At 31.8% G+C, this 27,275-nt stretch overlaps 1 protein-coding gene across 1 annotated transcript in view; it reads right to left on the bottom strand.

The window, feature by feature from the left end:
* The window catches only part of LOC148172209 (C3 and PZP-like alpha-2-macroglobulin domain-containing protein 8), a 213,599-nt gene that overhangs the window by 60,802 nt on the left and 125,522 nt on the right, over positions 1-27,275 (bottom strand). Inside the window, exon 3 of the mRNA XM_088038839.1 lies at positions 24,626-24,798. Within this exon, the coding sequence (XP_087894965.1) occupies positions 24,626-24,798 (173 nt within the window). The remainder of the gene's footprint in view (positions 1-24,625; positions 24,799-27,275) is intronic.

Here is a 27,275-nt window from a genome sequence, read left to right as displayed (position 1 = left end):
GCTCTGTCGTCAAAATTACCAAAATTACAAGTGCGAATATTGAATGTTGGAAATTTTGGGTCCATTCTAAAAATGAAAATTTCCAATTATTGTTCTAGTCGCTCTAAAATTTAGGAACTCAAAAGTAATAAATCCCAAAATTTCATCGCTCTGTCATCAAAATTACCAAAATTACAAGGGCAAATATTGAATGTTGGGAAATTTTGGGTCTATTTTAAAAATAAAAATTTCCAAAATTCGCTCTAGTCGCTCTAAAATTTTGAGATTTAGAACAGCGATTTAGCAACTCCAAAGTAACAAGTTCCCCGAATTTCATCGCTCTGTTATCAAAATTACCAAAATTACAAGTGGGAATATCGAATGTTGGAAATTTTGGGTCCATTTTAAAAATAAAAATTTCCAAAATTTGCTCTAGTCGCTCTAAAATTTTGAGATTTTGAACAGCGATTTAGCAACTCCAAAGTAACAATTTCCCCGAATTTCATCGCTCTGTCATTAAAATTACCAAAATTACAAGTGCGAATATCGAATGTTGGAAATTTTGGGTCCATTTTAAAAATAAAAATTTCCAATATTCGCTCTAGTCGCTCTAAAATTTTGAGATTTAGAACAGCGATTTAGCAACTCCAAAGTAACAAGTTCCCCGAATTTCATCGCTCTGTTATCAAAATTACCAAAATTACAAGTGGGAATATCGAATGTTGGAAATTTTGGGTCCATTTTAAAAATAAAAATTACTAAAATTCGCTCTAGTCGCTCTAAAATATTGAGATTTAGAACAGCGATTTAGCAACTCCAAAGTAACAAGTTCCCCGAATTTCATCGCTCTGTCGTCAAAATTACCAAAATTACAAGTGCGAATATTGAATGTTGGAAATTTTGGGTCCATTTTAAAAATGAAAATTTCCACAATTCGTTCTAGTCGCTCTAAAATTTGGAGATTTAGAACAGCGATTTAGCAATTCCAAAGTAACAAGTTCCCCGAATTTCATCGCTCTGTCATCAAAATTACCAAAATTACAAGTGCGAATATCGAATGTTGGAAATTTTGGGTCCATTTTAAAAATAAAAATTTCCAAAATTCGCTCTAGTCGCTCTAAAATATTGAGATTTAGAACAGCGATTTAGCAACTCCAAAGTAACAAGTTCCCCGAATTTCATCGCTCTGTCATCAAAATTACCAAAATTACAAGTGCGAATATCGAATGTTGGAAATTTTGGGTCCATTTTAAAAATAAAAATTTCCAAAATTCGCTCTAGTCGCTCTAAAATTTTGAGATTTAGAACAGCGATTTAGCAACTCCAAAGTAACAAGTTCACCGAATTTCATCGCTCGGTAATCAAAATTACCAAAATTACAAGTGGGAATATCGAATGTTGGAAATTTTGGGTCCATTTTAAAAATAAAAATTTCCAAAATTTGCTCTAGTCGCTCTAAAATTTTGAGATTTTGAACAGCGATTTAGCAACTCCAAAGTAACAATTTCCCCGAATTTCATCGCTCTGTCATTAAAATTACCAAAATTACTAGTGCGAATATCGAATGTTGGAAATTTTGGGTCCATTTTAAAAATAAAAATTTCCAATATTCGCTCTAGTCGCTCTAAAATTTTGAGATTTAGAACAGCGATTTAGCAACTCCAAAGTAACAAGTTCCCCGAATTTCATCGCTCTGTTATCAAAATTACCAAAATTACAAGTGGGAATATCGAATGTTGGAAATTTTGGGTCCATTTTAAAAATAAAAATTACTAAAATTCGCTCTAGTCGCTCTAAAATATTGAGATTTAGAACAGCGATTTAGCAACTCCAAAGTAACAAGTTCCCCGAATTTCATCGCTCTGTCGTCAAAATTACCAAAATTACAAGTGCGAATATTGAATGTTGGAAATTTTGGGTCCATTTTAAAAATGAAAATTTCCACAATTCGTTCTAGTCGCTCTAAAATTTTGAGATTTAGAACAGCGATTTGGCAACTCCAAAGTAACAAGTTCACCGAATTTCATCGCTCTGTCATCAAAATTACCAAAATTACAAGTGCGAATATCGAATGTTGGAAATTTTGGGTCCATTTTAAAAATAAAAATTTCCAAAATTCGCTCTAGTCGCTCTTAATTTTGAGATTTAGAACAGCGATTTAGCAACTCCAAAATAACAAGTTCCCTGAATTTCATCGCTCTGTTATCAAAATTACCAAAATTACAATTGGGAATATCGAATGTTGGAAATTTTGGGTCCATTTTAAAAATAAAAATTTTCAAAATTTGTTCTAGTCGCTCTAAAATTTTGAGATTTAGAACAGCGTATTAGCAACCCAAAAGTAACTAGTCCCTCGAATTTCATCGCTCTGTCGTCAAAATTACCAAAATTACAAGTGCGAATATTGAATGCTGGAAATTTTGGGTCCATTTTAAAAATAAAAATTTCCAAAATTTGTTCTAGTCGCTCAAAAATTTTGAGATTTAGAACAGCGTATTAGCAACCCAAAAGTAACTAGTCCCCCGAATTTCATCGCTCTGTCGTCAAAATTACCAAAATTACAAGTGCGAATATCGAATGTTGGAAATTTTGGGTCCATTTTAAAAATAAAAATTTCCAAAATTTGCTCTAGACGCTCTAAAGTTTTGAGATTTAGAACAGCGTATTAGCAACCCAAAAGTAACTAGTCCCCCAAATTTCATCGCTCTGTCGTCAAAATTACCAAAATTACAAGTGCGAATATTGAATGTTGGAAATTTTGGGTCCATTCTAAAAATGAAAATTTCCAATTATTGTTCTAGTCGCTCTATAATTTAGGAACTCAAAAGTAATAAATCCCCCAAATTTCATCGCTCTGTCATCAAAATTACCAAAATTACAAGGGCGAATATTGAATGTTGGGAAATTTTGGGTCTATTTTAAAAATAAAAATTTCCAAAATTCGCTCTAGTCGCTCTAAAATTTTGAGATTTAGAACAGCGATTTAGCAACTCCAAAGTAACAAGTTCCCCGAATTTCATCGCTCTGTTATCAAAATTACCAAAATTACAAGTGGGAATATCGAATGTTGGAAATTTTGGGTCCATTTTAAAAATAAAAATTTTCAAAATTTGCTCTAGTCGCTCTAAAATTTTGAGATTTTGAACAGCGATTTAGCAACTCCAAAGTAACAATTTCCCCGAATTTCATCGCTCTGTCATTAAAATTACCAAAATTACAAGTGCGAATATCGAATGTTGGAAATTTTGGGTCCATTTTAAAAATAAAAATTTCCAATATTCGCTCTAGTCGCTCTAAAATTTTGAGATTTAGAACAGCGATTTAGCAACTCCAAAGTAACAAGTTCCCCGAATTTCATCGCTCTGTTATCAAAATTACCAAAATTACAAGTGGGAATATCGAATGTTGGAAATTTTGGGTCCATTTTAAAAATAAAAATTACTAAAATTCGCTCTAGTCGCTCTAAAATATTGAGATTTAGAACAGCGATTTAGCAACTCCAAAGTAACAAGTTCCCCGAATTTCATCGCTCTGTCATCAAAATTACCAAAATTACAAGTGCGAATATCGAATGTTGGAAATTTTGGGTCCATTTTAAAAATAAAAATTTCCAATATTCGCTCTAGTCGCTCTAAAATTTTGAGATTTAGAACAGCGATTTAGCAACTCCAAAGTAACAAGTTCACCGAATTTCATCGCTCGGTAATCAAAATTACCAAAATTACAAGTGGGAATATCGAATGTTGGAAATTTTGGGTCCATTTTAAAAATAAAAATTTCCAAAATTTGCTCTAGTCGCTCTAAAATTTTGAGATTTTGAACAGCGATTTAGCAACTCCAAAGTAACAATTTCCCCGAATTTCATCGCTCTGTCATTAAAATTACCAAAATTACTAGTGCGAATATCGAATGTTGGAAATTTTGGGTCCATTTTAAAAATAAAAATTTCCAAAATTCGCTCTAGTCGCTCTAAAATTTTGAGATTTAGAACAGCGATTTGGCAACTCCAAGGTAACAAGTTCCCCGAATTTCATCGCTCTGTTATCAAAATTACCAAAATTACAAGTGGGAATATCGAATGTTGGAAATTTTGGGTCCATTTTAAAAATAAAAATTTCTAAAATTCGCTCTAGTCGCTCTAAAATTTTGAGATTTAGAACAGCGTATTAGCAACCCAAAAGTAACTAGTCCCCCGAATTTCATCGCTCTGTCGTCAAAATTACCAAAATTACAAGTGCGAATATTGAATGTTGGAAATTTTGGGTCCATTCTAAAAATGAAAATTTCCAATTATTGTTCTAGTCGCTCTAAAATTTAGGAACTCAAAAGTAATAAATCCCAAAATTTCATCGCTCTGTCATCAAAATTACCAAAATTACAAGGGCAAATATTGAATGTTGGGAAATTTTGGGTCTATTTTAAAAATAAAAATTTCCAAAATTCGCTCTAGTCGCTCTAAAATTTTGAGATTTAGAACAGCGATTTAGCAACTCCAAAGTAACAAGTTCCCCGAATTTCATCGCTCTGTTATCAAAATTACCAAAATTACAAGTGGGAATATCGAATGTTGGAAATTTTGGGTCCATTTTAAAAATAAAAATTTCCAAAATTTGCTCTAGTCGCTCTAAAATTTTGAGATTTTGAACAGCGATTTAGCAACTCCAAAGTAACAATTTCCCCGAATTTCATCGCTCTGTCATTAAAATTACCAAAATTACAAGTGCGAATATCGAATGTTGGAAATTTTGGGTCCATTTTAAAAATAAAAATTTCCAATATTCGCTCTAGTCGCTCTAAAATTTTGAGATTTAGAACAGCGATTTAGCAACTCCAAAGTAACAAGTTCCCCGAATTTCATCGCTCTGTTATCAAAATTACCAAAATTACAAGTGGGAATATCGAATGTTGGAAATTTTGGGTCCATTTTAAAAATAAAAATTACTAAAATTCGCTCTAGTCGCTCTAAAATATTGAGATTTAGAACAGCGATTTAGCAACTCCAAAGTAACAAGTTCCCCGAATTTCATCGCTCTGTCGTCAAAATTACCAAAATTACAAGTGCGAATATTGAATGTTGGAAATTTTGGGTCCATTTTAAAAATGAAAATTTCCACAATTCGTTCTAGTCGCTCTAAAATTTGGAGATTTAGAACAGCGATTTAGCAATTCCAAAGTAACAAGTTCCCCGAATTTCATCGCTCTGTCATCAAAATTACCAAAATTACAAGTGCGAATATCGAATGTTGGAAATTTTGGGTCCATTTTAAAAATAAAAATTTCCAAAATTCGCTCTAGTCGCTCTAAAATATTGAGATTTAGAACAGCGATTTAGCAACTCCAAAGTAACAAGTTCCCCGAATTTCATCGCTCTGTCATCAAAATTACCAAAATTACAAGTGCGAATATCGAATGTTGGAAATTTTGGGTCCATTTTAAAAATAAAAATTTCCAAAATTCGCTCTAGTCGCTCTAAAATTTTGAGATTTAGAACAGCGATTTAGCAACTCCAAAGTAACAAGTTCACCGAATTTCATCGCTCGGTAATCAAAATTACCAAAATTACAAGTGGGAATATCGAATGTTGGAAATTTTGGGTCCATTTTAAAAATAAAAATTTCCAAAATTTGCTCTAGTCGCTCTAAAATTTTGAGATTTTGAACAGCGATTTAGCAACTCCAAAGTAACAATTTCCCCGAATTTCATCGCTCTGTCATTAAAATTACCAAAATTACTAGTGCGAATATCGAATGTTGGAAATTTTGGGTCCATTTTAAAAATAAAAATTTCCAATATTCGCTCTAGTCGCTCTAAAATTTTGAGATTTAGAACAGCGATTTAGCAACTCCAAAGTAACAAGTTCCCCGAATTTCATCGCTCTGTTATCAAAATTACCAAAATTACAAGTGGGAATATCGAATGTTGGAAATTTTGGGTCCATTTTAAAAATAAAAATTACTAAAATTCGCTCTAGTCGCTCTAAAATATTGAGATTTAGAACAGCGATTTAGCAACTCCAAAGTAACAAGTTCCCCGAATTTCATCGCTCTGTCGTCAAAATTACCAAAATTACAAGTGCGAATATTGAATGTTGGAAATTTTGGGTCCATTTTAAAAATGAAAATTTCCACAATTCGTTCTAGTCGCTCTAAAATTTGGAGATTTAGAACAGCGATTTAGCAATTCCAAAGTAACAAGTTCACCGAATTTCATCGCTCTGTCATTAAAATTACCAAAATTACAAGTGCGAATATCGAATGTTGGAAATTTTGGGTCCATTTTAAAAATAAAAATTTCCAAAATTCGCTCTAGTCGCTCTAAAATATTGAGATTTAGAACAGCGATTTAGCAACTCCAAAGTAACAAGTTCCCCGAATTTCATCGCTCTGTCATCAAAATTACCAAAATTACAAGTGCGAATATCGAATGTTGGAAATTTTGGGTCCATTTTAAAAATAAAAATTTCCAAAATTCGCTCTAGTCGCTCTAAAATTTTGAGATTTAGAACAGCGATTTGGCAACTCCAAGGTAACAAGTTCCCCGAATTTCATCGCTCTGTTATCAAAATTACCAAAATTACAAGTGCGAATATCGAATGTTGGAAATTTTGGGTCCATTTTAAAAATAAAAATTTCCAAAATTCGCTCTAGTCGCTCTAAAATTTTGAGATTTAGAACAGCGTATTAGCAACCCAAAAGTAACTAGTCCCCCGAATTTCATCGCTCTGTCGTCAAGATTACCAAAATTACAAGTGCGAATATTGAATGTTGGAAATTTTGGGTCCATTCTAAAAATGAAAATTTCCAATTATTGTTCTAGTCGCTCTAAAATTTAGGAACTCAAAAGTAATAAATCCCCCAAATTTCATCGCTCTGTCATCAAAATTACCAAAATTACAAGGGCGAATATTGAATGTTGGGAAATTTTGGGTCCATTTTAAAAATAAAAATTTCCAAAATTCGTTCTAGTTGCTCTAAAATATTGAGATTTAGCACAGCAAATTAAAAATCCAAATGTAACAAGTAAATCTGTTATCTACCAGACGTTAATCAAGAAATTCTCGGAATTACTTTTAGCGTTTTTATTAAGCTTAAACCAAAAGTCAAAATTTTCTCAAAAACTATTATTTTGAGTTATCATAAAACTGTGTAAATCGATTGTAAGATCACCTTAAAATTTTTAGAATTTATGTGTAGATGCGTGTTTACTAACTTCCCTAAATTTCAAAATAATTGAATAAACTTGAAAGATTTCGATTTTTTTTCAAAATTTCTTCGACTTTTCATTATTTGTTCAGCGATAATGTTGAAAATTTAGGCATTTACTACTTTATCGAAAATCAAAATTAGCTAAAGTGCGGCTCATTGCTATCTCTCCTGTGTAAATTTTCGAAAATTCTTGGGTGTAAATTAGGCTTTATGAAGAAAGTTAGGGAAAAATTAAAAGAAGCGATTTTTGAGGTTAACACGTTGTCAAAGTTAAGTGTATTAATTAATACTTAATTAAAAATTTGGCTGCAAAGGAAAGATTTCAATAAAGGTTTAACAAGTTCTAGCAATCTTGCGCAAGACGATTAGCTTCTGCGCATGCGACAGTTAGATCAAGGTCAAACGTAATTGCTGCCAACTATTATTGATAAAAATCGCTAGGGACTGCTGCCAACTTAACTTTTTAATGGGTGGACCTATAGTAAATTTTAAAATAAAACTTAATACTCAGTTAATTACTAAATTTATAGTTTAAAAAAAATATATCAGTTCTTAGAAAATTTAATCATTTTTTTTAACATCTTTGTAATTCCCAAGGTTGCGAACCGCCGTCGTGCAGTGTTAGCCCCCGACTCCCTCACATTCCTAATGATAATTAATGAGGACAACACACCAGTTATCCGGAGCAACGTGGCGGTTTGGGACTAGGAAGTAGCGATCATTATAATGAGCCCCAATTCACAGTGGATTAGGCACCGGCAATCCCAACGTTAGCTGCATCGCTCTGGAGCTTTACCGGTGTCCGGGGAACCTTTCCTTTTCCGCTTCTTATACACCCACGTGAAGATAAGCCCTTTCATTGTAAACTACGCATGTTTCAGTTAGTCAGTTTGAGAAACTCGAACTTGCTAGGCACATTCTAAACACCGCATCATTTCAAGAAAAAATTTTGTAGGTAGCCCACCACTTATCGCATATTCTGATTGCATCAAACGCCACAGTCAAACTCAGTCAAACAGATCTGAAATGTCAAACTCTTTGCGCGCAACAACGCCACTAACCACACGTCAAATTCCTCAGTGCCGCTTCGACTTTAGAATTAATTAAATTTGAACTTTAAAATTTATAGAACTCGCAGTTTTATCACCAGAATTGGATAAAATCTAGAAGTTATTAGCATATAAAAAACATAAATTTTAGGTGAGCTTTAGCAAAAGAATCCTCTGCAGTTCACCTCATCAGCATAAAATTTCGCATGTTCCTCGCTTGGCGAACTTTTGAAATGTCGCTAAATCTAAATTATATTAAGTAAAGAAATTAGCATCACCAGAATTTCATTGATTAAGTAACGGAATGGTTAGGTAATTTTTTACGTTCTTTTGCGGTGCGTTAAAAGTCTTATTTAAGGACTGTTTTTCAATTTAGCGATTACCAGAACAGTGCAGAGTTGTAGGAATTAGACAATCATTCAATTTTTTGTATTCAAACACAAAAGAATCTCAGAAAACTCTAGAAAATGTTAGGAGAATATTAATATGTAGTTATTTACGTATCAAGTTAGTCAAGTGATTCTTTATCGAACGAGTAACAGGCATACCACTCGTTTAGCATCAAAATAAGCGGATTTCTCTAAGAATTTTGATGATTTCGTGCAGATTTCTGCTGTTTTCTTGCAATTCAGCCGTTGCATCTTGATAAAAATTGGTGGTTTTGTAGATTTCGAGCTCTTTTTTGCAACTCCAAGCCAGAAAACGGCGAGAATCAGCGAGAGTCGTTTAGCATCAAAATAAGCGGATTTCTCTAAGAGTTTTGATGATTTCGAGCAGATTTCTACTGTTTTCTTGCAATTTAGCTCTTGGATCTTGATAAAAATTGGTGGTTTTGTAGATTTCGAGCTCTTTTTATAAAAATACAAGCCAGAAAACGGCAAGAATCAGCGAGAAATCGTCGTTTAGCATCAAAATAAGTGAATTTCTCTAAGAATTTTGATGATTTCGTGCAGATTTCTGCTGTTTTCTTGCAATTCAGCCGTTGAGTCTTGATAAAAATTAATGGTTTTGTAGATTTCGAACTCTTTTTTGCAAATTTAAGTCTGAAAACGGCGAAAATCAGCAAGAAATCGTCGTTTAGCATCAAAATAAGTAAATTTCTCTAAGAATTTTGATGATTTCGTGCAGATTTCTGCTATTTTCTTGCAATTCAGCCGTTGAATTTTGATAAAAATAGGTGGTTTTGTAGATTTCGAACTCTTATTTGCAAATTCAACTCAGAAAACGGCGAAAATCAGCAAAAAATCGTCGTTTAGCATCAAAATAAGTGAATTTCTCTAAGAATTTTGATGATTTCATGCAGATTTCTGCTATTTTCTTGCAATTCAGCCGTTGAGTCTTGATAAAAATTAATGGTTTTGTAGATTTCGAACTCTTTTTTGCAAATTTAAGTCTGAAAACGGCGAAAATCAGCAAGAAATCGTCGTTTAGCGTCAAAATAAGTGAATTTCTCTAAGAATTTTGATGATTTCGTGCAGATTTCTGCTGTTTTCTTGCAATTCAGCCGTTGAATCTTGATAAAAATTGGTGGTTTTGTATATTTCGAACTCTTTTTGCAAATTTAACTCAGAAAACGGCGAAAATCAGCAAGAAATCGTCGTTTAGCATCAAAATAAGTGAATTTCTCTAAGAATTTTGATGATTTCGTGCAGATTTCTGCTATTTTCTTGCAATTCAGCCGTTAACTCTTGATAAAAATTAATGGTTTTGTAGATTTCGAACTCTTTTTTGCAAATTTAAGTCTGAAAACGGCGAAAATCAGCAAGAAATCGTCGTTTAGCATCAAAATAAGCGAATTTCTCTAAGAATTTTGATGATTTCGTGCAGATTTCTGCTATTTTCTTGCAATTCAGCCGTTGAATCTTGATAAAAATTAATGGTTTTGTAGATTTCAAACTCTTTTTTGCAAATGTAAGTCCGAAAACGGCGAAAATCAGCAAGAAATCGTCCATTAGCATCAAAATAAGTGAATTTCTCTAAGAATTTTGATGGTTTCGTGCAGATTTCTGCTGTTTTCTTGCAATTCAGCCGTTGAATCTTGATAAAAATTGGTGGTTTTGTATATTTCGAACTCTTTTTTGCAAATTCAACTCAGAAAACGGCGAAAATCAGCAAGAAATCGTCGTTTAGCATCAAAATAAGTGAATTTCTCTAAGAATTTTGATAATTTCGTGCAGATTTCTGCTGTTTTCTTGCAATTCAGCCGTTGAATCTTGATAAAAATTGATGGTATTGTAGATTTCGAGATCTTTTTTGCAAATCCAAGCCAGAAAACGGCGAGAATCAGCGAGAAATCGTCATCGATCATTGCTTTTGTTTTTCAAGGACAACTAAATCCGAATTTTTTTTAATCATATGGTAGAATAATCGTGAAAATTTCCTTCTTCTAGATCAAACACATTTTGCTTAATAATAATAATTATTACAAGTTGCATTTCGGGGTGTTTGAAGAAGCTCATTAACGGATTGTTTCCGATACTTTAAGAATCTCATTAACGCATTGTTTCTAATACTATACTTTAAGATCCTCTTTAAAGCTGCTGAATTTTCTTCTAAATTTGTTTAGACTCCGTGGTCTGAACAACTAAATAAAATGTTTTGTTTTCATCCATATCTTCCAGAGCAAATGTCGCCTGAATCAGACAGCACAAAACACGAGCGAGAATAATGTCATTCTAATGTCGAAAAAGAGACGAGATAATCCGACATGTTTAAAAAGGCCTTTCAATTTCTAACCGACCGACCAATTCACGACGATTTCCGGAATAGGAAGGATCGCCCAAGTCAACTTCCTTCCAAACCGGAATGCAGAAAAAGCCTCCGGTCTATGCAAAATTCGACAAAAAATTATCTATTTATATACTCTGACAATGATTACGTCCAGTTTAAAACACGATTCAGTATTGATCATATTACTGTCGGTAAACATTTTTAATCTTCCAATATTGACCTGCAAGAAGACTCTTCATTATATAATCCACGCTCCTAAAGCTAAAAGCTTTGAGCAGGACCCCTTTATGCGGCTTCACGAGCACCAGATAGGCTCCAACTAAGTAAGCCATAAACCGCTACTTAGCATGTAATCTCCCCGCAACGTAAATATTTAATTTTTACAATTTACAAGGAAACGTCATCACGTTTACGATTCTATCCAAATTTAATTTGCACATCTTCCCCTCTAGGTATCGGGGGTTCAATTAAACACGTCGTCAAGGCGACGTTGCTGTTTTTGACAGACCGAAAGTGAGGTTAGGTTAGACATTTTTAAATAAACACCCGATATTTGACTTTACTTTTTTGTCTTTGGTTTATGAAATTTGTTGTAAAGTAGTAGACAGACTGACAGGCAGAAATTATATTCGAGAAGTAGGTCAAACATGACCGCGGATTACTCGGTAAACATCGCCTGATGGAGAGGCTGTGAATTCGACAAAGTACGTTTGATATACGCAATTTAGTGACTTGAGCCTCCTGGGACTAGATTAGGCTGTGTACATAATCAGAGTCTAGAAATGTAACATTAATTCCGCGCCGAGTTCTGTACTAAAATCGTTTATTAATGATGACTATTAAAGAACTCGTTCATGAGTGTGATGTTAGTTAATATAGTCATGCTAAGTTAACTTTCGATCAACACACTAGGTCGTTAATGGTTGGTATAATACAAGTAGAGAGTATCGTCATATTTAAGTATACCTATAATTGCAAAACAGAAGATTTGAAAATAAATAAATTGCCTTCTCGTCGAATTTTTAGAAATTTTCCTTTTATGACCAAAAAATGCACCCAATATTTTTTAAGATCCAGTAATTTCTTTATTTTTTATGCGATTTTAACGACATTTCTGGAGATTATCACTCTCACCTGTCTTATTAAGAGTGTCAATTTAGAGAATTTTTAGAAAAACACATGTTGATAAAAACTGACTTTTCCGGTGACTTCTACAGTTCGGTAAAAAACTTTAATTTAATGATATATTATAGAGTTTCATCACTATGTAACTTGTTAAGCAAATTGAAAAAAAAAAGTAAAAGCAAAGTTCTCAAAAATTACTCCTGACTTGATAAGCCGAACGAGCTTCGGATTTAGAATTAGAAGCCAAATTTACTTAAATAAACTTCCCACTTCTCCAGTACAAATTTCGTCCAAAATTTATAGACTTGTGTAATTATCCAAAATTTTCTTGAGTTTTGTGGTCTAGAAATTTCAATTTTTTTTATGTTTTTGCTTTTTCCTGATAAACAAAATTGAGATTACTTTGTAAATATTCTATTTGGTTTTAAAAAATTTAAAATTGAGATAAAAAATTGAGAAACTCTAAATTTAAAAACCTTAAGAGGCCAAAAAATAATTGCAAATGCAAATGGCAAGAAAATTGCAAGAAAACAGCAGAAATCTGCACGTAATCACCAAAATTCTTAGGGAAATCCGCTTATTTCGATGCAAAACGACGATTTCTCGCTGATTTTCGCCATTTTCTGGCTTGAATTCGACAAGAAGAGCTCGAAATCTACAAAACCACCAAATTTTATCAAGATTCAACGGCTTAATTGTAAGAAAACAGCAGAAATCTGCACGAAATCATCAAAATTCTTAAAAAAATCCGCTTAATTCGATGCAAAACGACGATTTCTCGCTGATTTTTACCGTTTTTTGACTTGAATTCGCAAAGAAGAGCTCAAAATCTACAAAACCAGCAAATTTTATCAAGATTCAACGGCTGAATCGCAAGAAACGGCAAAATCCTGCACGAAATCATCAAAATTCTTAGAGAAATCCGCTTGGTTAAATGCAAAACGACAATTTTTTGCTGATTTTCGCTGTTTTCTGGTTTGAATTCGCAAAGAAAAGTTTAAAATCTACAAAACCATTAATTTTTATCAAGATTCAACGGCAGAATTGCAAGAAAACAGCAGAAATTTACACAAAATCATCAAAATTCTTAGAGAAATTCGCTTATTTCGATGCAAAACGACGATTTCTCGCTGATTTTTGCCGTTTTCTAGCATGAATTTGCAAAGAAGAGCTTGGAATCTACAAAACCACAAATTTTTATCAAGATTAAACGGCTGAATTGCAAGAAAACAGCAGAAATCTGCATGAAATCATCAAAATTCTTAGAGAAATCCGCTTAGTTAAATGCAAAACGACGATTTTTTGCTGATTTTCGCTGTTTTCTGGTTTGAATTCGCAAAGAAAAGTTTAAAATCTACAAAACCATTAATTTTTATCAAGATTCAACGGCAGAATTCCAAGAAAACAGCAGAAATTTACACAAAATCATCAAAATTCTTAGAGAAATTCGCTTATTTCGATGCAAAACGACGATTTCTCGCTGATTTTCGCCGTTTTCTAGCATGAATTTGCAAAGAAGAGCTCGAAATCTACAAAACCACCAATTTTTATCAAGATTCAACGGCTGAATTGCAAGAAAACAGCAGAAATCTGCACGAAATCATCAAAATTCTTAAAAAAATCCGCCAAATTCGATGCAAAACGACGATTTCTCGCTAATTTTTGCTGTGTTTTGACTTGCATTTGCAAAGAAGAGCTCAAAATCTACAAAACCACCAAGTTGTATCAAGATTCAACGGCTGAATCGAAAGAGACGGCAAAATCCTGCACAAAATCATCAAAATTCTTAGAGAAATCCGCCTATTTCGATGCAAAACGACGATTTTGCGCTGATTTTCACCGTTTTCTAGCATGAATTTGCTAAGAAGAGCTCGAAATCTTCAAAACCACTAATTTTTATCAAGATTCAACGGCTTAATTGTAAGAAAACAGCAGAAATCTGCACGAAATCATCAAAATTCTTTAAAAAATCCGCTTAATTCGAGGCAAAACGAGGATTTCTCGCTGATTTTTACCGTTTTCTAGCTTGAATTCGCAAAGAAGAGCTCAAAATCTACAAAACCATCAAATTTTATTAAAATTCAACAGCTGCATTGCAAGAAAACAGCAAAAATTTGCACAAAATCATCAAAATTCTTAGAGAAATCCGCTTATTTCGATGCAAAACGTCGAATTTTCGCTGATTTTCCCCGTTTTCTGGCTTGAATTCGCAAAAGAGAGCTCGAAATCTACAAAACCATCAATTTTTATCAAGATTTAACGGCTGAATCGCAAGAAAACAGCAGAAATCTGCACGAAATCATCAAAATTCTTAGAGAAATCCGTTTATTTCGATGCAAAACGACGATTTCTGCCTGATAATTGCCGTTTTCTGACTTGTATTTGCACAAAAGAGCTCAAAATCTACAAAACCACCAATTTTTACCAAGATTCAACGGCTGAATTGCAGAAAAACAGTAGTAATCTGTACGAAATCAACAAAATTCTAGAGAAATCCGCTTATTTCATAGCAAAACGACGATTTTTTGCTGATTTTTGCTGTTTTCTGGCTTGAGTTCGCAAATAAGAGCTCTAAATCTACAAAACCGCCGATTTTTGTCAAGATTCAACGGCTGAATTGCAAGAAAACAGCAAAAATCTGCACGAATTCATCAAAATTCTTAGAGAAATTCGCTTATTTCGATGCAAAACGACTTTTTAAAATTCTTCAAATTTTTCCAACATTTCCTAAAATTTTCTAAAAGAATTTTTGTCGAATTTGGAATTTTCTAAATTTCTTTTCTAAATCTTCTGCGAATCTCTAAATTGCATGTTCCTTATGATTTTCCAAGTATCGTCTAGAATACTGCCATCTATCTATTCAATGTTCTACGATTCTTTACCATTTTATTGAATTCGCTTATCTTTTTTTTCAAGGATTTTCTAGGTTTTGGGAACTCGAAACCTAAATATCCAATGCTAGTTCTCTCTAGTTCTATAGGTTTTTGCAGTTTCACGTTCAAGCAGGCTAAAGCAAAAACGTGATTTTTTAAGATCACAATGAGTCCGTTTTTCGGACCAAGCACTAAAATTGCATATGACTTCTTTAGTGTCTCTCAAAAGTCTCAATTTTTTATTACAACAGTTTGAAGTATCAATTCAAGCTCACTCTGCCGACACAAGCAAGAATTTCATTCGACGTTTTTTAGCCGGCAAAAGAATAGTCTTGACACAATTTCATTTTAGTCTTTTGTGTACAGATGTTCACTGGAGAGTTAAAAGCATATATAAGCAGAACCTTATTACCCTTGGGATACGGTGATTTTAAGATATTGCAAACAATCTCTGGGCTAGATCAGCAATAGCGTGCTGGGGGAACATTATGGAAACGACGGAATTCAAGAACATAATCAAACTGATTACACTGACGCAAACGTTCTATTTATTTTGAAATGCTAAATTATGCTCTCTCTAATGCACACATCTCCATCCTGGGATTAACATTAAATGATACCGGGTGTTCCAATAAAAACGGTATCCTAATTAGACGACAGTTGAACTGATCACCCTGTATATATTTGTTTACGTTCGCGACAGTAGTGAAGCATTCGCAGACGTAATTACCAAGACGAACGGGTAAGAACAAATATGAAAATTTTTTGTGCAAACACAAAGTTGAATGCGTGTTTTATTGTTCGCCCGCGCCCGCGGTGATCAAGGAAATTGTGTGCGCTTGTCAAAATAATGCGCGCCAGTAACCACCAGTAAACAAATGCAAACAAGAACGAATTGTTTTTCTCATCGTCTTTTCGGATGAAAGGGAAGACGAACGCGGAAAACATGTGCTGATAGGTGCAGGGACGATAAACGAGAACTTTTTTTATTCGGTCCGTAAAGTTGCGCTTTAGCGGACTATTCAAAAATCAGTTTTTTGTTTTTAGAATAAGAGGTAGGCATTTTTATTTAGACACATTTTACAAGAAACGGTCAATCGAGTGTCAACTAACAAAACAGTGCTTTAATGAAACTTAATATAATCGAAAAGCGCTCTTTTGGTTTTTTAATTAATTACTTGGGATTCAATTTGCAGAAGATTTCCTCCACGTACCCATTGAATTCTCTCCAAGAGAAATGGGAAACTTGCACCGTATGGCATCACTGCTAAACCGATAAATTTGAAATCTTTGTAATTTTAGAAGAATATTTTTTTATTGATTACTTTTAATTGAAGGGTTTTGAATTTAAATTATCAAATTTGAAAAAATTCTTTCTCTGAGCCTTGTTGGATTTCTCAAATTACAAAATTTAAGAATTTGCAAGACAATTTTCGAAATTTTTATTAATATTAATTTAGAACGCTTAAAATTTCAAATTAAATATTTTAAATTGTTTATTAATTAATTTATGCATTTTTGGGTTTAAATCATATGTATTTTAGAACTTTACTTAATGCTTCTATTAAAACTATACAGCAGAAATTTTTTTATATTGATATTTGCTAAACCAAAATCTCCTAAAAAAATCTATAAATTTGAAACTTTTTTAATATTGACATTAAATTTGGGAAACTTGTTCTTACTTCTTATAAACTGTGTTAAATGTCAAAATTATAAAGCAACAAAAATTTTTTTTTTTTAAATCATCAGTAACGTTTGTACAGTCAGTAGCAAAAAAATGAGCTCACATGTGGGATACTAAAAAAACTACGTCAAACTTCAACGTTCGATTTCTTGCTTACTTTTGGAGCAAACTTGCGTTGTTGACCCTCATTTTGCGCAAAATTTTGCGACGATTGAAAGTCGACGCTGCAAATCTACGTACGCCAACAAATAACTGAGTTATGGCCTATTAAAGTTTCGAAAAATTAATTTTTAGTTCCAAAATTGTTAAAACTCAATATTTTCGAAATAACGACGTTATTAATTATACAAAATCCGATGGTCAATTGTTTCTCAAAAAAAATTTCTGATTTGATTGATGACATTATTTTAATTTTTTGTTTTTTTTTACCGCAACTCGTAAACTACATATTTGACCTAGCAATATAAGATTTGACCAGTTGATAAATTTTAAGCTGCTTTTTAGATTGATGATTCAACATCTGCACGAAATCATCACAAATCTCAGAGAAATCCGCTTATTTTCGGGCTAAACGACGATTTCTCGCTGATTCTCGCCGTTTTCTCGCTTGAATTCGCAAAAAAAGCTCAAAATCTATAAAACCACCAATTTTTATCAAGATTCAACGGCTGAATTGCAAGAAAACAGCAGAAATTTCTAGGAAATTATCAAAATTTTTAAAGAAATCCGTTTATTTTGATGCTAAACGACGATTTCTCGCTGATTTTTGCTGTTTTCTGGCTTGGATTTGCAAAAAGGAGCTCAAAATCTACAAAACCACCAATATTTATCAAGATTCAACGGCTGAATTGCAAGAAAACAGCAAAAATCTGACGAAATCATGAACATTCTTAGAGAAATTCGCTTATTTTGATGCTAAACGACGATCTCTTGCTGATTCTCGCCGTTTTCTGGTTTGGATTGACAAAAAGGAGCTCGAAATTTACAAAACCACCAATTTTTATCAAGTTTCAACGGCTGAATTGCAAGAAAAGCGTAGAAATCTGAAGGAAATCATCAAAATTTTTAAAGAAATCCGCTTATTTTGATGCTAAACGACGATTTCTCGCTGATTTTCGCCGTTTTCTAGCTAGGATTTGCAAAAAAGAACTCCAAATCTACAAAATTACCAATTTTTATCAAGATTCAACAGCTGAATTGCAAGAAAACAGCAAAAATCTGACGAAATTATGAACATTCTTAGAGAAATTCGCTTATTTTGATGCTAAACGACGATTTCTTGCTGATTCTCGCTGTTTTCTGGTTCGGATTGACAAAAAAGAACTCTAAATCTACAAAACCACCAATTTTTATTAAGATTCAACGGCTGAATTGCAAGAAAACAGCAGAAATTAGCAGGAAATTATCAAATTTTTTAAAAAAATCCGTGTATTTTGATGCTAAACTAAAAAGATAAATTCTCGCTGATTTTCGCCGTTTTCAAGTTTGGATTTGAAAAAAAGAGCTCAAAATCTACAAAACCACCAATATTTATCAAGATTAAACGGCTGAATTGCAAGAAAACAGCAAAAATCTGACGAAATCATGAACATTCTTAGAAAAATTCTTATTTTGATGCTAAACGACGATTTTTTGCTGATTCTCGCCGTTTTCTGGTTTGGATTGACAAAAAAGAGGTCGAAATCTACAAAACCACCAATTTTTATCACGATTCAACTGCTGAATTGCAAGAAAACAGCAGAAATTTGCAGGAAATTATCAAAATTTTTAAAGAAATCCGTTTATTTTAATGCTAAACGAAGATTTCTCGCTGATTGCTGCCGTTTTCTGGCTTGGATTTGCAAAAAAGAACTCGAAATCTACAAAACCACTAATTTTTATCAATATTCAACAGCTAAATTGCAAGAAAAAGCAAAAATCTGCACGAAATCATCAAAATTCTTAGAGAAATCCGCTTATTTTGATGCTAAACGACGATTTCTCGCTGATTGTTGCCGTTTTCTGGCTTGGATTTGCAAAAAAGAACTCGAAATCTACAAAACCACCAATTTTTATTAAGTCTCAATGGCTGAATTGCAAGAAAAGAGCAGAAATCTGCACGAAATCATCAAAATTCTTAAAGAAATCCGCTTATTTTGATGTAAAACGACGATTTCTCGCCGAAATATAAAATTTTTTTTTGTAAACACAAAGTTGAATGCGTATTTTATTGTTCGCTCGCGCCCGCGGTGATCAAGGAAATTGTGTGCGCTTGTCAAAATAATGCGCGCCAGTAAACAAATGCAAACAAGAACAAATTGTTTTTCTCATCGTCTTTGTGCTGATAGGTGGAGAGGCGATAAACGAGACTTTTTTCATTCGGTCCGTAAAGTTGCGCTTTAGCTGACTAGTCAAAATTATATTGAATGTTTGTAGTTCTTTGTTTTTAGAACAAAAGATAAACATTTTCATTTAGACACATTTTACAAAAAACGGTGCTTTAATGAGACTTAATAAAATCGAAAAGCGCTCTTTTGGTTTTTTAATTAATTACTTCAAATTCAATTTGCAGAAGATTCCCTTCACATACCCATTGAAATTCATCTTGTTTGGTCTATATTGACATCATCAATCAAATCGGGTTGACAGCTTTAACCGAATTTGTTTACGTCAATTTTGCTATGACGGCAATAAAGGAAAGTTGAAAATGAAATTACGCAGGTGCGTTTGGAAATGGATCAGCGTTTCCAAACCTTTTTGCGCGACAAAACTCTCCACGAGAAATGGGAAAATTGGCAACACTGCTAGACCAATAAAATTGAAATTTTTGTAATTTTAGAAAAATATGTTTTTATTGATTAGTAATTCAAGGATTTTGAATTATAATTATCAAATTTGTAGAAATTCTTACTTTTAGCCTTGTTGGATTGTTGTCAAATTACAAAATTTCAGAATTCGCAATTTTTGTATTAATTTAGAGCGCTTAAAATTTTAAATGAAATTAATATGTATTTTGGAACTTTACTTAATGCATCTTATTTATGAACTGTGCTTAATCTCAAAATTACAAAGCAGAAATTTTTTTATATTGATATTTGCTAAACCAAAATCTCCTAAAGAAATCTATAAAATTAGTACTTTTCTTAATATTGACATTAAATTTAAGAAACTTGTTTTTACTTCTTATAACCTGTGTTAAATGTCAAAATTATAAAGCAACAAAATTTTTTTTTAAGTTTTAACAAAAACCGTTTAGTATTAGAGCTAGACTGTATTTTAATTGCGCCAAATATAAAAAATCTTTAGAAACGTTTGTACGTTTGTAGCAAAAAAAATGAGCTCACGGGTGGGATACTAAAAAAACTTTGTTAAACTTCTAGGTTCGATTTCTTGCATAATTTTAGAGCAAACTTGTGTTGTTGAGGCTCATTTTGCGCAGAATTTTGCGTCGATTCAAAATCCAGGCTGCAAATCTACGTCCGACAACAAATAACTGAGTTATGGCCTATTAAAGTTATCGTTATTGTACTTTTTTCTTTAAAATTCGCTTTCAAAAATACAAAAACCGATGGTCAATTGTTTCTCGAAAAAAAAAATTTTGATTGAATTGATGACGTTTTTTTAATTTTTTTGTTTTTTTTTACCGCAACTCGTAAACTACATATTTGACCTAGCAATCTGAGATTTGACCAGTTGATAAATTTTAAGCTCCTCTTTCGACTAAGTCAAAGTAATTTTAAGTCAAAAGTATTTAATGGTGTTTTCGCACCGAAAAAACTAATTATACGCGACCCCAAAAAGAAAATTGATTTTGATAAGTGCCTCGTTTATTTGTAAAGCAAACTTCATGCAAAATCCAAAACTTTGTGAATTTGAAACGTATTAATGAATTTGCAAGAGGGTGTAAATCATATATCGAGCTCATAAATAGATATAAATGACGCAAAGTAGAGACGGTGTTTGGGACTGTATTCGCAAATTAGCAAAAAAGAAGACATAAAAGTGTAAAGTTTTACAAAGATTTAACGGTTAAATCGAAAAAAATCGGTTAAGATGTGCTTAAAATTAACAAAATTTATTGAAAAAATCGGCTAAATTTGAAGCGAAATGACGATTTTCTTTATAAAGAAGTGGTGTTTGAGGCTGAATTTGCAAAGTAGAGATTGAAATGCATAAACTAGAAAAATTTTACAAAAATTCAACGGTTAAATCGAAAGAAATCCACTTAAATGTACTTGAAATTAGAAAATTCGTCCAAGAATCAACTACATTTGATGCTAAATGACGATTTTCTCTATAAAGAAGCGGTGTTTGGGACTATATTAGCAAACTAGAAATCAAAAGACACAAAATAGTAAAGTTTCACTAAAATTCAACGGTTGAATCTACAGCAATCGATTGAAATGTGCTTAAAATTAGCAAAATTCTTTGAAAAATGGACTAAATTTGAAGCCAAATAACCATTTTCTCTATAAAAAAACGGTGTTTGAGACTGTATTCGTAAACTAGAAATCAAAAGATACAAAATAGTAAAGTTTGACAAAAATTCAACGGTTAAATCGTGAGAAATCAGCTGAAATGTGCTTGAAATCAGAAAATTTGTCGAGAAATTAACTAAATTTGATGCTAAATGACGATTTTATTTATAAAGAAGTGGCGTTTGAGGCTGTGTTCGCAAAGTAGAAATTGAAATGCATAAAATAGTTAAATTTGACAAAGATTCAACGGTTAAATCGAGAGAAATCAGCTGAAATGTACTTGAAATTATAAAATTTGTCTAGGAATCAACTACATTTGAGGCAAAATGACAATTTTCTCAATAAAGAAGCGGTGTTTGGGACTGTATTCTCAAATTAGCAAATTAGAAAACATAAAGTAATAAAGTTTTACAAAGATTCAACGGTTAAATCGACAGATATCGGCTGAAATGTGCTGAAAATTAGCAAAATTTTATGAAAAAATCGACTAAATTTGAAATCAAATATCAATTTTCTCTATGAAATAGCAGTGTTTAAGATTGTATTTGCAAATTAGCAAGTCAGAAGACATAAAATAATAAAGTTTTACAAAGATTCAACGGTTAAATCGACAGAAATCGGCTTAAATGTGCTTAAAATTAGCAAAATTTTTTGAAAAATCGACTAAATTTGAAGCCAAATAACAACTTTCTCTATTAAAAAACAATGATTGAGACTGTATTCGCAAACTAGAAATCAAAAGACACAAAATAGTAAAGTTTCACAAAAATTCAACGGTTGAATCTACAGCAATCGATTGAAATGTGCTTAAAATTAGCAAAATTTTTTGAAAAATCGACTAAATTTGAAGCCAAATAACCATTTTCTCTATAAAAAAAAGCGGTGTTTGAGACTGTATTCGTAAACTAGGAATCAAAAGATACAAAATAGTAAAGTTTGACAAAAATTCAACGGTTAAATCGTGAGAAATCAGCTGAAATGTGCTTGAAATCAGAAAATTTGTCGAGAAATTAACTAAATTTGATGCTAAATGACGATTTTATTCATAAAGAAGTGGCGTTTGAGGCTGTGTTCGCAAAGTAGAAATTGAAGTGCATAAAATAGTTAAATTTGACAAAGATTCAACGGTTAAATCGAGAGAAATCAGCTGAAATGTACTTGAAATAATAAAATTTGTCTAGGAATCAACTACATTTGAGGCAAAATGACAATTTTTTCAATAAAGAAGCGGTGTTTGGGACTGTATTCGCGAATTAGCAAATTAGAAGACATAAAGTAATAAAGTTTTACAAAGATTTAACGGTTAAATCGACAGATATCGGCTGAAATGTGCTGAAAATTAGCAAAATTTTATGAAAAAATCGACTAAATTTGAAATCAAATATCAATTTTCTCTATAAAATAGCAGTGTTTAAGACTGTATTTGCAAATTAGCAAGTCAGAAGGCATAAAATAATAAAGTTTTACAAAGATTCAACGGTTAAATCGACAGAAATCGGCTTAAATGTGCTTAAAATTAGCAAAATTTTTTGAAAAATCGACTAAATTTGAAGCCAAATAACAACTTTCTCTATTAAAAAACAATGATTGAGACTGTATTCGCAAACTAGAAATCAAAAGGCACAAAATAGTCAAGTTTCACAAAAATTCAACGGTTAAATCGAGAGAAATCGGTTGAAATGTGCTCGGAATTGGCAAAATTCGTCAAAAAATCAACAAAATTTGATGTTAAATGAAGATTTTCTCTATAAAGAAGCGGTGTTTAAAACTGTATTTGCAAATTAAAGATATCAAACTGTACGTTTGATATCTAGACATCTAGACTGCAAATCTACGTACGCCAACAAATAATTGAGTTATGGCCTAGTAAAGTTTCGAAAAATAAATGTTCAGTTCAAAATTGTTAAAGCTCAATATTTTCGAAATTATTAATTTTCTCGCTATTTTTTTCTTTAGAATTCGCTTTCAAGAATACAAAATCCGATAGTCAATTTCAATTTAATTAATGACCAATTTTTAATTGATAACTTTTTGTTTTTTTTTACTGCAACTCGTAAACTACATATTTGACATAGCAATCTAAGATTTGACCAGTTGATACATTTTAAGCTGCTTTTTGACATTACAATAACGGCATTCTTTTTTTGACACCATATTTGATTAATTTTTATTGCCTATTTTTTTCAATTTTGATAATTTTTTACCAAAATCTTTTTAAAAAAAATTTTTTTCTTAAAAGTAGAACATATTACAATCAAGAAAATTTAAAATAAGAAAGTTAAACATCGTCCAAAAGATAATAACACATAAAAAATTTCTAAAATTATCAGTTTATAGTAAATCAAAAACCATTTAATTTTTTTTTAATTTTTTGAAATCGGTTTGTAAATAAAAATTCTACAACGCCTGCCGTTTTTTAAAAATCACCCTGTATATAATTTTCAAGATATAGTTATATTAACTATGAAAACAAAGCGGCAAAGTATTGCACGACAAAAATTCCAAAGCCACCGTTGATGCAAGAAACAATTATAAACACCTTGTATTAAAAGACGTCGTTGACTAGATTTTTATTAATTATTCCGAATAATTAGCAATTACTTATTTATTAAAATAAAATTAAACCTTTGAAATAAATAAATGGAAACAATATTTGTATTTTTATTTTCGGGTCGTATTATTGAATATTCCATTTATTCTTTGATACCCATTATTGGATATCCAGTATTAGAAAACGTTTCTTTAGAGCATCAAATTTATGACAAAATACATACATATTTGCCGATAAAATAAAAATCGTGTATTTTTTTGTAATTTAAACGTATAGATCATAAAGTAAACATTTCAAACTCAATATGAATAGTAATTTAATTGAATAAATTTTAAAGCAAGTATTTTTAATAAATTTATTTTAACAATTTCCGGCATAGTTTTTCACGCAATTTTTCAGCTAGCAATTTGTTAATTTTTTTCTCGCTTATTTTTAGAGCAAACTTGCGTTATTAGGACTCATTTGACGCAGAATTTCACGCAGATTCCAAATCCAAAGTCAAAATTCACGTAAGACGACAAATTACATAATTAATAAGTTTCGAAAGTGAATTTTCAATTCCGAAATTTTTAATGGTAATTATTATTACTATTATTATTACAATTCAAAAATTTTCATATTTTTACACCTTTGCGCTCTACAAATTGAGAACCTCTGAATTATATGAACTTTCCGCCCATCTTTCTTTGAAATCCCGGCTCCAACTTTCGGTGACAAATAAATTTCCCGCCGGAAAAAAACACCGATAAGGAATAGAGCAATTTCAACTAAAGAATTGTTATTGGGAACCTGCATCCGGTCCACACGAGCTTCGCTAATCAAATTGTATTTTCGTGTCGGTAACTCGAGCCTTGGAGATTTATTTTAAACTGTGAACTTTCAAGTGTGCTCTGTTGATTTTCTATACAGAATTCCGGAATTCTTGGCGATATTAAATCCGGGAAACAGAATTTAATATTGAGTACTCACCTCTTATTTCCTGAGTGGTTTCAACGAGTTGTTGGTTTGTCCCTTTTTGAGCATCTGGAAGAAGCCGTAGGGTTACGTTGAGAGGTTGGAGGCTCGTTGGACCGTGTAGTGTTACTAGAACAGCTGTCGTTTTTCCTGGGACGGCTAGTTCGGGGGCCACGACGGAAAATCCTCTGGAAATAATACAAATATTCAGAAGGTAGAAAATTTTCGCGGCGTGTGTTGGCACAACCCTATTTACATTATTAAGTTGGTAGCAATATGGATTTTTGTCAGAGCTTGAAATATTCTCATTTAATGCCGAAAAATTCAACCAGATTTCATCAAAGTTTGTACGACTGTTTAGTACGCGTCCGGAAATTGTTACTTTGGCGAACGTTAATTTCGCTTGTATGGAGTTTTTTGTATTGTTGGAATTTTTCTTTTCTAGTTTTTAAGTATATTTTTTTCCATTTCATCTTTTTAATTGATTGTTTTCTTTAAATGAATAATTATACACTTTCTTTCAATACATGCCTGGAAGGTTTTCATTGGAAATTTATTGGATTAATGTCGAAAAAATATTCCGATCTTCAGTCAACAGTACATAATCGAGGATATGAATAATTCATTTCACATGCTAATCCGGGTAATAATTGTTAGACCTCTGAAATATACATAAATTACTGACAGAAAATCAATTATTCAAAATTGATCAACACTAAAAATTTCAATTTACGTGGGTGTTATTAATGAGTTTATTAAAGTTTAACAAAAAATTAATGAATTTGCAAGAGAGTGTAAATCATGTATCGAACTCATAAATAGATTAGATGATGCAAAGTAGAGATTGAAATGCATAACATAATAAAGTTTTACAAAAATTCAACGGTTAAATCGAAAGAAATCAACTTAAATGTACTTGAAATTAGAAAATTTGTCCAGGAATCAACTACATTTGATGTTAAATGACGATTTTCTCTATAAAGACGCGGTGTTTGGGACTATATTAGCAAACTAGAAATCAAAAGACACAAAATAGTAAAGTTTCACAAAAATTCAACGGTTGAATCTACAGCAATCGATTGAAATGTGCTTAAAATTAGCAAAATTCTTTGAAAAATCGACTAAATTTGAAGCCAAATGACCATTTTCTCTATAAAAAAAAACGGTGTTGAGACTGTATTCGTAAACTAGAAATTAAAAGACACGAAATAGTAAAATGTCACAAAAATTCAACGGTGAGAAATCAGCTGAAATGTACCTGAAATTAGAAAATTCGTCCAGAAATCAACTAAATTTGATACTAAATCACAATTTTCTCTATAAAGAAGCGGTGTTTAAGACTGTATTTGCAAATTACAGACCAAAAGAAATAAAATAGTAAAGTTTTACAAAGATTCAACGGTTAAATCGACAGAAATCGCCTGAAATGTGCTTAAAATTAGCAAAATTTCTTGAAAAATCGACTAAATTTGAAGCTAAATAACAATTTTCTCTAAAAAAAAGCGGTGTTTAAGACTGTATTCGCAAACTAGAAATCAAACGGCACTAAATAGTAAAGTTTCACAAAAATTCAACGGTTGAATCGAAAGAAATCGGTTGAAATGTGCTCGAAATTAGCAAAATTCGTCGAAAAATCAACAAAATTTGATGTTAAATGAAGATTTTCTCTATAAAGAAGCGGTATTTGGGACTATATTAGCAAACTAGAAATCAAAAGACACAAAATAGTAAAGTTTCAAAAAAATTCAACGGTTGAATCTACAGCAATCGATTGAAATGTGCTTAAAATTAGCAAAATTCTTTGAAAAATCGACTAAATTTGAAGCCAACTAACCATTTTCTCTATAAAAAAAGCGGTGTTTGAAACTGTATTCGTAAACTAGAAATTAAAAGACACAAAGTAGTAAAGTTTCACAAAAATTCAACGGTTAAATCATGAGAAATCAGCTGAAATGTACCTGAAATTAGAAAACTCGTCCAGAAATCAACTAAATTTGATGCTAAATCACAATTTTCTCTATAAAGAAGCGGTGTTTAAGACTGTATTCGCAAATTACAGGCCAAAAGAAATAAAATAGTAAAGTTTTACAAAGATTCAACGGTTAAATCGACAGAAATCGCCTGAAATGTGCTTAAAATTAGCAACATTTCTTGAAAAATCGACTAAATTTGAAGCTAAATAACAATTTTTTCTAAAAAAAAGCGGTGTTTAAGACTGTATTTGCAAACTAGAAATCAAACGGCACTAAATAGTAAAGTTTCACAAAAATTCAACGGTTGAATCGAAAGAAATCGGTTGAAATGTGCTCGAAATTAGCAAAATTCGTCGAAAAATCAACAAAATTTGATGTTAAATGAAGATTTTCTCTATAAAGAAGCGGTATTTGGGACTATATTAGCAAACTAGAAATCAAAAGACACAAAATAGGAAAGTTTCAAAAAAATTCAACGGTTGAATCTACAGCAATCGATTGAAATGTGCTTAAAATTAGCAAAATTCTTTGAAAAATCGACTAAATTTGAAGCCAACTAACCATTTTCTCTATAAAAAAAGCGGTGTTTGAAACTGTATTCGTAAACTAGAAATTAAAAGACACAAAGTAGTAAAGTTTCACAAAAATTCAACGGTTAAATCATGAGAAATCAGCTGAAATGTACCTGAAAT

This window comes from Gnatocerus cornutus, chromosome 6, assembly GCF_029298725.1.
Source record: "Gnatocerus cornutus isolate USDA-ARS CGAHR chromosome 6, icGnaCorn1.1, whole genome shotgun sequence".
Taxonomy (NCBI): Eukaryota; Metazoa; Arthropoda; class Insecta; order Coleoptera; family Tenebrionidae; genus Gnatocerus; species Gnatocerus cornutus.
This window is presented reverse-complemented; position numbering and strand designations above follow the sequence as displayed.